The 11,972-nt window shown below is 36.8% G+C and overlaps 3 protein-coding genes across 8 annotated transcripts; 2 read left to right on the forward strand and 1 right to left on the reverse strand.

Moving 5' to 3' along the window:
• The first annotated feature begins 1,142 nt into the window (after window positions 1–1,142).
• On the forward strand, window positions 1,143–3,767 carry LOC114162414 (transcription factor HBI1-like). Its single transcript, XM_028046285.1, has 7 exons — window positions 1,143–1,777; window positions 1,865–2,098; window positions 2,211–2,345; window positions 2,472–2,543; window positions 2,627–2,821; window positions 2,905–3,007; window positions 3,597–3,767. The coding sequence occupies exons 1-7, from the start codon at window positions 1,370–1,372 to the stop codon at window positions 3,635–3,637; spliced, it is 1,188 nt and encodes a 395-aa protein (XP_027902086.1). The 5' UTR covers window positions 1,143–1,369; the 3' UTR covers window positions 3,638–3,767.
• A 5,148-nt stretch (window positions 3,768–8,915) lies between these two features.
• Window positions 8,916–10,112, reverse strand: LOC114196037. Of its 6 annotated transcripts, none has more exons than XM_028086534.1 (5): window positions 9,820–10,112; window positions 9,612–9,691; window positions 9,344–9,462; window positions 9,172–9,238; window positions 8,916–9,087 (listed from the first exon to the last, which is right to left on the reverse strand). In XM_028086534.1, the coding sequence occupies exons 1-4, from the start codon at window positions 10,007–10,009 to the stop codon at window positions 9,187–9,189; spliced, it is 441 nt and encodes a 146-aa protein (XP_027942335.1). In that variant the 5' UTR covers window positions 10,010–10,112; the 3' UTR covers window positions 8,916–9,087; window positions 9,172–9,186. The 6 variants fall into 6 exon arrangements, with proteins under 6 accessions (XP_027942335.1, XP_027942331.1, XP_027942334.1 ...); XM_028086530.1 differs by having other exon boundaries at window positions 9,172–9,248; window positions 9,820–10,100; XM_028086533.1 differs by having other exon boundaries at window positions 9,778–10,092.
• Window positions 10,113–10,140: 28 nt separating this feature from the next.
• LOC114196036 (isoflavone reductase homolog PCBER-like) lies at window positions 10,141–11,649 on the forward strand. The gene is made up of 5 exons (XM_028086527.1): window positions 10,141–10,429; window positions 10,524–10,658; window positions 10,751–10,988; window positions 11,062–11,265; window positions 11,344–11,649. The coding sequence occupies exons 1-5, from the start codon at window positions 10,241–10,243 to the stop codon at window positions 11,508–11,510; spliced, it is 933 nt and encodes a 310-aa protein (XP_027942328.1). The 5' UTR covers window positions 10,141–10,240; the 3' UTR covers window positions 11,511–11,649.
• Window positions 11,650–11,972: the final 323 nt, after the last annotated feature.

An 11,972-nucleotide genomic window follows, 5' to 3' on the forward strand; every position in this document is an offset into this window, starting at 1 on the left:
AAATCACGCATGCCTTTTTTGGGTACAGGCAAATTACACACATGCCTAGCAAAAAAAATAAAATTATAGCGCCCAAAGATATGTATGGGCCACAAGTGGATGAAAGAAAGCCAAGGATGAGAAGTTAAAAATTGAGTTGAAAATGAAGAAAAAGCGAACGCCATTAAGCAAACATGGAAGTTGTGTTTGTTGGTCTTTTGAGAGAGAATCACGGGAAGATATAACAGGATTTATGGATCTTTATTCTTATACAGAGACTTACAGGAATCATGAAAATAAATTCAACTCACTTAGTTTAGAATCTTAAGATAATAAATTTATAATTTTTTATTTTTATATAGTATTCAACTTTTTTATTTTTATTCGATATAAGACTTACACTCTCACCTGAAGTGTGTTGATCTCATGTCATAAACTCTTACTTGTGAGTCGCATTGGTTGAAGCTGGAAATGGTGTTCCACCATAAATAAATCTGCAAGCAAAGCATGATTTAGACTACTCACTCTTTCTTTTCAAGTAGTTTACTTGTGTGGGCCTTCTCTTGTGGCAACCAGATGTCTCACACTCCTCTTTTTCCAAAACCATAATCATACTCACTCACACAACAACAACAACCACAGCAAAACGGATTTTCAAGTGGTCCCGTACCTTTAGGTAACAAGCTTCAATTCAGATGAAGTAACTACCCAACGGGGTTTTCTATCTTTGGAACGGACTAACACAGGGTGTAGGAATCTTCACCTTCTAATCATCAAGGTACTGCGTTTTGTACCTTCAAACACCTCATTGTGTGTTAGAGCGGGAGTTTGCAACTTTTGTCATCCATTAAGAGAATGAAAGAACGAAAGAGAGAAGTGTAATTATGTGTTTTTTTGGTATCAAGAGTCCCACATCGATCAACTAAGTGTAGGTGATTAGTGTTAAGGAGTAGGGTATATGAGGGAGTGGAAGGGGTGAGACAGGCCCACGTGGCAGTCATGTCAATAGGGTCCAATGCCCACAGCTCTCTCTTTCTCAACTTCTAATCTAATCCACTCCTTGTCTCTCTTCAATTAATTCACACTCACCCTTTTTTTTATTTTTTTATTTATTTTTATATATATTATTCCACCACTTTATATATACCCCATCCCTTTTCCACTCCAACCCTAACATAACATAAAAGCATTTCTTTTCACTTCTCCTAATTCTCCTTCACTTCCTGTGTGGGGCCCTACTTCGCTTTGCTATAAAGTGTTGCCTTCTCTCCACGCGCCCTCTGCAAAATCCTCTGTTTCGATTCAACAACATCAACAACAACAACAACCTATAACTGTTACTTGTTTCGTAATCCTAATTAACGTAAAAAAAGAAACAAAAGAATCGAAAATGTTGCACTGTGCGAACACGTCGGGGAATCTGGCTGGGGACATGACAGTGTGGGAAAGACAGAGGGCGAGGATGAAGTGGCAAGAAGAGCAAGGCTACTTTTCTGCGTTCGACGCGCTTTTCTCTTCTTCTTCTTCTTCATCTCTTCATCTTCAAGATTCCTTCTTGCATCCTTCTGATTCCGGTTGTGCGCTTGGTGAAGTGGTGGCTCAGGCTCAGGCTCAACCTCGCTCGATGAATAAGCCTTCTGTTCATGGGTTTGATGCAAGTTCTTCAATTTTAAGGACTTTTAGTTGTCCACCCGCTTTGGTGGAGCCCGAGCCCGAGCCCGAGCCCAGGCCCACTGGCTCCTCGATTGGGAAAGAGAGTTCCAAGAAAAGGAAACCTGAGAAGCTTCACAATGCTAAGGTGTGTGAACAGAGATGAGAGAAGAGAACGTGTTGTGCATTCTGTGAGTGTTGTTGTGTTAAACTGACGGTTGGAGTTTTTGTTTAGTTTGTTACAGAAAATGATATGAAAGACAAGAGGATCAAAGTGGGTGCCGACGATGAACAATCCAAAATCACAGGGAGCCCCAAGAGTCATAGCAACAAGAGAGAAACCTGTGCAGATACTTCAAATTCGAAGCAAAATTCCAAAGCATCCGAGGTTCAAAATCAAAAGCCTGATTACATTCACGTGCGAGCACGTCGCGGCCAAGCCACCGATAGCCATAGCTTAGCTGAAAGAGTGAGTACTGATTAACATTTTATTTCCACGTTAAGGTTCGGTGTGTTTTTCTTTGTCTGGATTTTGGTTCTTGGATTTTAAAGTAGGTATTCTATCTCAACTTTTTGCTCAGGTTAGAAGGGAAAAAATTAGCGAGAGAATGAAGTATTTGCAAGATTTAGTACCTGGTTGCAACAAAATCACGGGAAAAGCGGGAATGCTTGATGAAATCATCAACTATGTTCAATCTCTTCAACGACAGGTTGAGGTAAGAGCCAGTGGTGCATTTCCTCTTTTCCTTTCACACTGATCTATGCGAAATTCATTTGGACCCCACTTCGTTTGCGTGGATATTAAAAACTTATTGTGTATATTATGTGATCATCATCTGCAGTTTCTGTCAATGAAATTAGCTGCGGTGAACCCAAGGCTCGACCTCAGTATTGATGATCTGTTTGAAAAAGAGGTAAGGAATATTATGCGGTTACAGTGTTTCTTATGTCTTGGTTCTGTTTTCCCGGTTCTGAAATATTTGATCTGATCCTATAGGTGTTTCCCTGTGCTGCGAATTTTCCAAACATTGGAATGTCATCAGATTTGACGAACTCTGGCTATGTTCAATTTAATTCACCACAACAAATGGTTTCGTATGGAGGATTAGACACGGTGATTAACCCTCCCTACATGGGGCTAAAAAGGAATGTATCGGTGCCTGAAACATATCTTCACTCGTCCTCTTTCACAGTAGGTTTCACCTCTCTTTATCTATTCCTTGTTGTTACATTGCTCAATGATCTCAATTTGATCTCATTTTTCTTATGCTGCAGCAATTGCTTCCCTCCTCAACATGGGAAGGTGATTTCCAAAACCTTTGCAATTTGGATTTTGATCAAGTGCGAGCCACATCTTTCCCTTCTCATTTGTCCTCAGGTAACTAAAATTTTGTGCCGTGTGGGATCACTTTTTCCTTAGCCTGCTATCTTAAAAGCAGAAAGTAGAAAGATAAAAATAGTGGATTTTAATACATGATAGAGACGTTAAGCCCCACTGATGTTGATAACAGCATATAAACGCTGAGACCTTTTCCATTAATGAGAATAAAGATTTGTTTTGTGAAAAAAATGATCTGTTTAATCATGTATGTGCTTCTTCTTTTCTTAGTACTAGCTGAGAAGGATAAGACATTAATCACATGACAAAAGGAAAAGAGACTAGGTTGTTTAGAGGCTTAATCGTGTTCAGTGAAATAAAATGGATAATATTGAAGATGAAGAAGCAAGGTTCCCTTTTTGCAATTAAGTTGTTATTGGGCAAGTTGGATGAATAGGGCAGGACCAGGAAGAATCGTTTTCTTGATGACATCTTAGCCTAGGGGATTGCAAATTGGACCCTGTCTCTCCTTGTCATTTCGCAATCTTTCTTTTTTAGACCACTTGAAATATTTACACTCTTTGGAAGTAGTTATACTAGAGCATTCAATATAAATTCTGAAAAAGTTGTTTGTTTGACATCTCTGCAGGACTGGTTGAAGCTGGCAATCATCTAAAGATGGAGATGTAGACTAGAGCTTCTATTTCCTTCTGCAACTTATCAAGATTCTTTTTGTTTTCTTTTCAAGTACATAGCATATATCAATTGTTTGTAACTTCTCCATAATATAAATAAAATTTATTACTACCTGTTAACTTCAGTCACCCTCTGAACGATCAAATCATGATATAGCCCAGTCAAGAAACCAAACAAAAGAAAAAAGTAAAGCTCGATAACGATCAGCCGCAGCCTAATCTGGGACCAAAAATCTAATCACTTTGCACAACCATTTTAATCTGCATCTCCCTCCATTCACTCACAAGTTTTGGTAAAGCGAAAATCAGTGCTGGATTTGGTGGGTGTTTAATCAAGTTAAGAATATGCTTTTATTCACATGCATAATGGGTTCTAAGTTAAAAATAACTTCTGTATTGGATCAAAAGCTTTATACTCTTGTTCATATATGAATTAAAAACACACATATCGAACTACTTCCTTTTGTTAAGTCCACATCTAAGGTAACAACATCACCACATATACTGTGAAACCAAAAAAAGACATAAATTTTATCATAAATTTGCATTTAACAGACTTTAGCAGCAAATGATGTTACAGAGAAGTTTCCTTTGTGTGCATGATTGGATTAAGAGTTACTTGGGCATCCTCCCATTTGGTTAGGTGAAGCAGAATGAAAACACAGAAGAAAGAAGGGTTTGGCCTTTGGGGACAGAATAAGGGCCTCTTGATTGGGACAGTGATAGAGAGGCCACAGAATGATGAATACAAAGGTCTAAATATGGGGTGGAGAAGAGGGTGATGAGCAGACATTTGCATCTCTTAAATTTATTGCAATGGTCTTTTGTCTCTCAACTACTTCAAACAATTGTCATTCATTTCAACCAAAATGCCCGTTTTCTAATCACGTGTCCATGTTCGCCCCCGTTTTCTGATGCTTAGAACAGTATTGACAAAGGACACTCCCGCGAAATGGAGTAGATATGTTACCATTTGTTCATTTCAGTTTCTTTCTCATGTGAACCAGACCAAAATCTCAATCAAATTTTCCATGTTCCTATGTTTTAATCTTCCATCGATCAGAGATAAGAAAAGTTTACAATCAACTTAGATAAGATTGGATTAGACTTAAAATTAATTTGTTACTACTATTAGTGATGCACCTACTTCAATCATTTGTGTGTTTGCTTCTCTTTTAACTTGATTGAAACCAAAGTATCCGAATGACATGATAATGGGGGAAGTCAAATTGGATTTAATAAGTAAGTTTGTTGATATGATATAGGTGTCGAAATAATTAAGAGGCATGAAAGGAAGTTTTCAATGTTTGGTTGCATTGGGGAGTGTGGTTTGTTATTTATCTTGGAGTGACAATGGTGGAAATGTCTCATTCATAGCAAAGATTTTGTTGATTCTTTGTTCCTGCGGATAGGGAGAGATGATATAAGAATTTGCTTTCAGTGGCCCCTCTTCACTGTTTCTCATCTTATGTCTCACTCTCTGCCCTTTCACTCACATGGGGGCTCCTTCTCCACTTTTAATCTTATTAAGGCTAAGGAATACCCACAAAGATTCCCTCTCCAAAATACTTTTTCAAACTTTTCAAACTTTTATTCACCTCTATCACATTCATCCAAATGCTATATTTATTTCAAAATATGGTTTTGTATTAAAAATTACTTAAGTTATTTTTTGAGTCAGAGAGTCAATCTATTTAACCTAACAATCTCTGGTGGATTAGATCGAGTTTAAATTTTTTTGGTTCGCTTAAATTGAGTTGAATTGATTCATTAAATGACCAAGTCATGATGGATCAAGTTAAACCGGGTTGTGTTAACTATTTTAACAACTCTATATTAAATATATAATGTGAGATATTCTTTATTGAAACCTTGCTTAATTTTATTAAAACCTTATATATATATATATATATATATATATATATATATACTTTTAAATTATTTTAAACCAACATTTGTTTTTAATTTATTTAAACGATATAGCATGATTGAATTCGTAACAAGATTCAACCATTATTCTTTGAAGAAAAGATATCATGAGCGGCTAATATGTAAGTACAAAAACACACACACACATACATATATATATATATATATATATATATATATATATATATATCGGAAAATGTATGCAAATTCCCCAAATTATTATACGTTTTACTCAATAAATCGGATTAATAAAAAATTAAAAGAAAAAAATAATTTAACCTTTTTCCTTGACGTTATAGAGATACCAAAATAGATAAAATAAGAAACTAAAAACGAGACAATAATTCACGTCTAAATAATAAATTAGAGTGTTCCTTTTATTTCTTTTCAAACCTTTCTACACCAAACTTCCAATTTATTTGTTTCAAATCACATGTTCTTTTGCTCGAAATTTTATTACCTTTGGAGTGTGTTTAATTTATAAAAGAAAGCAAAATAATAGAAAAAAAAATGGAAAGTGATAATTGCTTTATATGCTTACCTTTTTCGGTACATACAGCTGCAGTCATCTTATCTTTCCTTTATTTAGAACAATGTTTGGTCTAATCTTAATATAATTTGTTATTAGTTAGGAATTAGGTTTAATTAGTTAGATATTAGGGTTTATCCTAACATTTATAAGCTTTCTGATCAAAATTGCAGAATTGAAGTAGCAATTTTGAAGTCACGACAACAAAATTCCAATGACTTTGTGATGTCAAGATCAATCTTGCCAGGACTTTTACAACTTAAAATATTTTCCTATTAACTTTTTTGTTTTTTCAAAATTTCTAAAATATTTTTACATGACTCCACTACAGTTAAGTATTTTATGAATATTATATTATTAAAAATTTCCTATATCTGAATCATTCGTCCTATATGATAGAAACTAAGCTACAAATACAATGGAGGGCTTCTCCCTACACCTCCAAGAATCTTTTCTGTACTCCCAAAATCAGATTTATTTTCATATTTGTCCATGGTAAAAAATAAAAGTTATTGTGTTTTTTGACCGCATACCCCTGCACCCCAAAAACGCCTGACGCTCTGCACCCCCAAAACAAATCCCAATAAAGCAAGAATCTGATTTTCTGCACGGATTGTGGAATCCGTGTCGGAGGACGATGAAACAGAATACACATTTCGTTTATTTTTTTTTGAATTGTACTGAAACGGAATGTGGAATCCGTGTCAGAGGACGATGAAACGGAATACACATTCCGTTTCCTTTTTTTTATTTTTACAGAAACGGATTATGGAATCCGTGTAGGACGACGCTGAAACGGATTTTAGAATCCATTTAAGTTTTTTTTGTTGGTTTTTCGTGAAATCCGTTTTAGCAGTTGTTGAATGTAATTAAGGAGTGAATCTTGATTTGGAGCAGTATGTGTGTGAAATGGAAAAAGAAAGAATGGTTAGAGAGGTATAAAGAAGAGAGAACACGTCAGCCCAGGACGAGTACTTCGCGGTGATTCACCACGTCTCCAACATCGTGCACCGCGACTTCTACCTGGAACACACCCTCAACAAGCTTCGCATCCACGTCACCTCGGAGCTAGTATTCCGTGTTCTTCGCGTGTGCTCCACCGCCCCCACGCCCTCCCTCTGTTTCTTCAACTGGGCCCGATCACACCCCACCTACATCCCCACCTCCCTCGAGTTCGAACAAATCGTCATCACCCTCGCCCACGCCAACAACTATCAAACCATGTGGTCCCTCATCCGTCAAGTCACCCTCCACCACTGTCTCTCCCTCTCCCCTGCCGCCGTCGCCATCCTCATCGACGCCTACGGCCACCACCGCCACATCGACCAGGCCGTCGAGGTCTTCAACAAGGCCGCCATCCTCAACTGCCCCCAAACCCTCCCGCTCTACAACGCCCTCCTCAAATCCCTCTGCCACAACCGCCTCTTCCACGACACCTACGCCCTCCTCCGTCACATGCTCCGCAAGGAAACGAATTACGTAAGCTGTTTCGGGAAAAAATAAAAATTTTGTGGGAAACGGAATACGAATTCCGTTTCACAAAATTGTGAAACGGATTCTGTAATCCGTTTCAGAAAAAAATTCGCATTTCTTTTGAAACGGATTACAGAATCCGTTTCACAATTTTGTGAAACGGAATTCGTATTCCCACAAAACTTTAAATTTTTCCCGAAACAACTTATGTGATCTGTTTCCTAAAAGTGTGAAACAGATGCCGGAATCTGTTTCATAAAAGATTATGTGTTGTTTTCTTGAAACAGAATGTGAAAGCTGTTTCATAGTTTCTGGAACGGAATACAAATTCCGTTTCACATCATAAACAGAAAAAAAAAGTTCAGCTACCACACTTGGAGAGAAGATAAAAGGATGCAGGTTACTCACAATAACACCTTTCTTCAAACAACCAAGAAATACATAACCTTCAACCACCACAAGCACAGACACTGAGACGACACTGAGAGAATAAACTTAAAAGAAAATGAATGAAAGTGATACAAACCTCCAAAGAGGGACCACCACCACCAGACAATGAAAGAATGAAGCACGCAAAAATGAAAGCTCAGGGACGTCAGGGACCACACGAGAATGAAACGAGAATGAAACTGAGAAATTTTAAATGAAGGCACAGTGAGACACATAGACAAACGGGAGAAGAAATACTATTTGGGGGTGCAGAAGTTGGCGACGCACTACCCACTTTCAGTTATATCTTAATGAAGGGCATAATTGTAACTTTTGGAAATACAGAAGAAGTGTTGAAAGTGTAAGGAGAAGCGTGCATACAATGCTCCTCGAATAGTCTTTACGAAAACAGGCTTCATTGTGTGGTATTGTGAGCCCAATTTGATTGGGCTTTCAACTGATAAGAAAAGGCAATTGTTAAATACACCTCCGAGAATATTCCTTTTTGAAAAGAAAATTCTCCAACACAAAGCCATCTCTTCAGCCGCCGTTGTTTCTCCTTCTCTGTCATTCAACCACTGAAGAAAAGTGCAGCACAATTATAACTAAGGACCTTGAACATATAGGGTAACCTTAGATTAGTACTTTTGAATTTAAAGATTCACGATCTTAAGGAGCTTAATTACCAAGAGCAATAACCATTAAAATAAATTTTCTAAAATAGTTTTGCATGTCTCAACCATGATTAAATATTTTATGAAACAATTTTTAATTTGTATTGTTAATTTAGAAGGCGAAAGGGAAGAAGAGAATTCGAAGGTGGAGGAGCACAGACCCTGGACTCTTTCGTTCCGGAGAAGTCGAATAGTTATCTTCATCCCGAAGAAGAACCATTCCAGAATGGTCAAAATGATCAAGAAAATTGGAACGATTGAAATCTGATTTATTAAAACAAGGATAGGAAGAAAAAGAAAGATAACAATCTCCACACCTATAGATACAGGGTAAACGAAAGACGATATACATAACAAGTATTTTACAAGTTAATTCCACTGGTAACTAGACTATTGACTCGTCTCCAGCATCTGTGGATCAAAGAAACGAAAATGCTTAAAAAATCAGCTGTAAGAAAATGTTGAAAAAAGAAGAGTAAGGTAACGAAAGCAAACCTTTACCAGGAACAATCACAATAGGTGCTGCTTTACAGTGGTGCAAGCAGTACACCCCAACACTTCCCTGTAGCACACTGAAGAAAATCACAATCACAAGATGATGCTTCAGTTCAATCATAAATGCATCATGATTGAGATATAGATAGATACAGAGAGAGTCAAAGCAAACCTTTGCAAGAAGCCTCTGCCTCTGGTCCCCAAAATTACGGCTGCAGGTTTGATCCTCTCTGCTTCCTGGCAAATTATTTTTCCTGGATCACCTTCCACAATCCTCGCTACAGTTTTCACCTGCATTTTATCATCTATTGAGATCAATCATAAAATTGCTTTCACAAAAATGAATTTCGTTTGTTTTGCAATTAACAATATCAACAATTATTTTGTACAACTAATGCACGATTGGAATCAAAGTCTTGAAAAGAAAAGGAGATGCAAACCATTGCTACTTGAAAAGCCTCAACAGCCAATTTCTCCATCAGCCCCTGGCTTATCTCATAATAATCATTCATCTTCAAATCTGCAAAAAAATCAAAGAAAAAAAACCCTAATTATCCATTTCCAGATTGAAAGGGAAAAAGAAATGAAAAAAGTAAAGGTAGAAACCGGAAACGACGTGAACGAGATGGATAGTATCAGCGAGCCTACAAAAATGAACGAGAGCCCAATCGAAAGCGTGTTTGCTGTTGAGGCCATGATCTATGGCTATGATTATGTCCCTTCCTCTTCTCCTTTCCCCGGTTTCCCTCTCCAACTCCGGCTCCGGCGCCACCGGAAGCAGAGACGGAAGTTTCACTTCTCTGTAGTTGTATTCTTCATCTTCCATTACCGTCTCCATTCTCAAAACCACTCCCCCTGATTTTCTCTTATTTTAGATGCTAATTATAACTAAATTTAACATTACTATAAATTATTATCTTGTATTTATGATTAGAATGAATCTCACTTTTGAAACAATGAGTGATGTGATGTGGCCCACACATAACGTGAAAGCGATATTTATAAAAGATCACAAATAGCGTGATCGATGTGGGACTCGGTTTTTGTTGTAAGAAGAAGAACCTGAGCAATGGCAGGGAACAGCAAGAGCAGGATTCTATTGATCGGAGGCACCGGTTACATCGGAAAGTTCATCGTGGAAGCGAGTGCCAAAGCTGGCCACCCAACCTTTGTTTTGGTGAGGGAATCCACACTTTCAAACCCTGCAAAATCCTCTCTAATCGACAAATTCAAAAGCCTCGGTGTCAATCTTGTTAAGGTAAGTTAACAACATAAATCCTCAATCATTTCTCCATGGTTTTTGTTTTCCTTATGAAAAAGAGTTTGACCTTAATTATATTTATTATGTTCAGGGAGATCTATGTGATCACCAAAGTTTGGTGAATGCCATAAAGCAAGTGGATGTGGTGATCTCCACCGTAGGCCAATTCCAGCTAGCGGACCAAGATAAGATCATTTCTGCAATTAAAGAAGCTGGAAATGTTAAGGTATTCTTCTTTCTTCTTCTTCTTCTTCTTCTTGTTTTCCCCTTTCGGTGTATAGTTTTAAATTATGAAATACAGCACATGCACTCATACAGAAATTCTATCCCTCTGAGTTTGGAATGGATGTAGATCGAACACACGTAGGTGAGCCAGTGAAATCTAAGTTTGCACAAAAGGTAAAAGTTCGTCGAAGCATTGAGGCAGAAGGAATTCCCTACACTTGTGTGTCCAACAATTTTTTTGCTGGTATCTTCCTACCCAATTTTTCACAACTTGGAGCAACAACTCCTCCCAGAGACAAAGTTATTATCCTCGGAGATGGAAATCCCAAAGGTACAATGTCATGACATAACAATTAATGCATTAATATTAATTGTCTACCTGTTAACTTCTGTTGCATCAACAGTTGTTTTTAATAAAGAAGAGGATGTTGCTACTTACACAATCAATTCAGTGGATGATCCCAGAACTTTGAACAAAATTCTCTACCTTCGACCTCCCAATAATACCTTATCATTTAATGAGCTTGTCACTCTGTGGGAAACAAAGATAGGTAAAACTCTTGAAAGAATCTATGTTTCAGAGGAACAAGTACTAAAGCAAATTCAAGGTTAGTAAGTGAGGATTATTATTCAAGTATAGTTAGATTTAGTAGTGATAATAACTTTTTCTTTTTGTTCTTTTGTAGAGTCCTCGCCACCCGTGAATACGATCCTATCAATCGATCATGCTTCTTATGTAAAGGGAGACCATACTAACTTTGAAATTGAGTCTTCATTTGGAGTGGAGGCTTCAACTTTATATCCAGATGTGAAATATACTACCGTAGATGAGATTCTTAATCAATTTATCTGAAATACAGTCTAATTCCTATGTTTATTTTCTTGATAAAATTATTATTCTTTAAATAAAGACAATTGTATATATAAAAGCACCGATTTAATTTCAATGCTTGCAAAAAGAAACAGATTTAGGTCACATTATCATAATTTTATTATTAGATTAAAGAAAATATTAAATGATTTTTTTTATGGGTGTCAGTATATTTCCTACTAGTTAACATCACATTTTATCTCTCCAACAGATATTTAACTTCAGACTTTTCAATACAAAAAATATATAACAATTTTAATAAGAAAAAAAAGGTTTTGATGTCTTATTCATATATTTTTAGCATGTACATATCAGTGCCTCTAGATATTGCGAAATATAAAAATTTTCACCATACACCACTGTCAGTCATTTTCCCCTTGGATCTTTTTAATATTGAGACCATATAACATAAAAATTTAAGATATTTATTTTAGCCGTCAAATA

Source organism: Vigna unguiculata, chromosome 9 (genome assembly GCF_004118075.2).
Source record: "Vigna unguiculata cultivar IT97K-499-35 chromosome 9, ASM411807v1, whole genome shotgun sequence".
Classification (NCBI taxonomy): Eukaryota; Viridiplantae; Streptophyta; class Magnoliopsida; order Fabales; family Fabaceae; genus Vigna; species Vigna unguiculata.

Bases quoted from the DNA above. Each gene is read 5' to 3' on its own strand.
- LOC114162414 (XM_028046285.1), top strand. From the start codon at position 1,370: ATGTTGCACTGTGCGAACACGTCGGGGAATCTGGCTGGGGACATGACA. The intron at 2,099-2,210 runs GTGAGTACTGAT...CTTTTTGCTCAG, and splicing joins GCCATAGCTTAGCTGAAAGA to GTTAGAAGGGAAAAAATTAG. The intron at 2,544-2,626 runs GTAAGGAATATT...CTGATCCTATAG, and splicing joins ATGATCTGTTTGAAAAAGAG to GTGTTTCCCTGTGCTGCGAA.
- LOC114196037 (XM_028086528.1), bottom strand. From the start codon at position 10,009: ATGGAGACGGTAATGGAAGATGAAGAATACAACTACAGAGAAGTGAAA. The intron at 9,463-9,611 runs GTTTGCATCTCC...GATAAAATGCAG, and splicing joins AGGCTTTTCAAGTAGCAATG to GTGAAAACTGTAGCGAGGAT. The intron at 9,249-9,343 runs GTTTGCTTTGAC...GATTTTCTTCAG, and splicing joins GGCAGAGGCTTCTTGCAAAG to TGTGCTACAGGGAAGTGTTG.
- LOC114196036 (XM_028086527.1), top strand. From the start codon at position 10,241: ATGGCAGGGAACAGCAAGAGCAGGATTCTATTGATCGGAGGCACCGGT. The intron at 10,659-10,750 runs GTATTCTTCTTT...GCACTCATACAG, and splicing joins AAGAAGCTGGAAATGTTAAG to AAATTCTATCCCTCTGAGTT. The intron at 11,266-11,343 runs GTTAGTAAGTGA...GTTCTTTTGTAG, and splicing joins AGTACTAAAGCAAATTCAAG to AGTCCTCGCCACCCGTGAAT.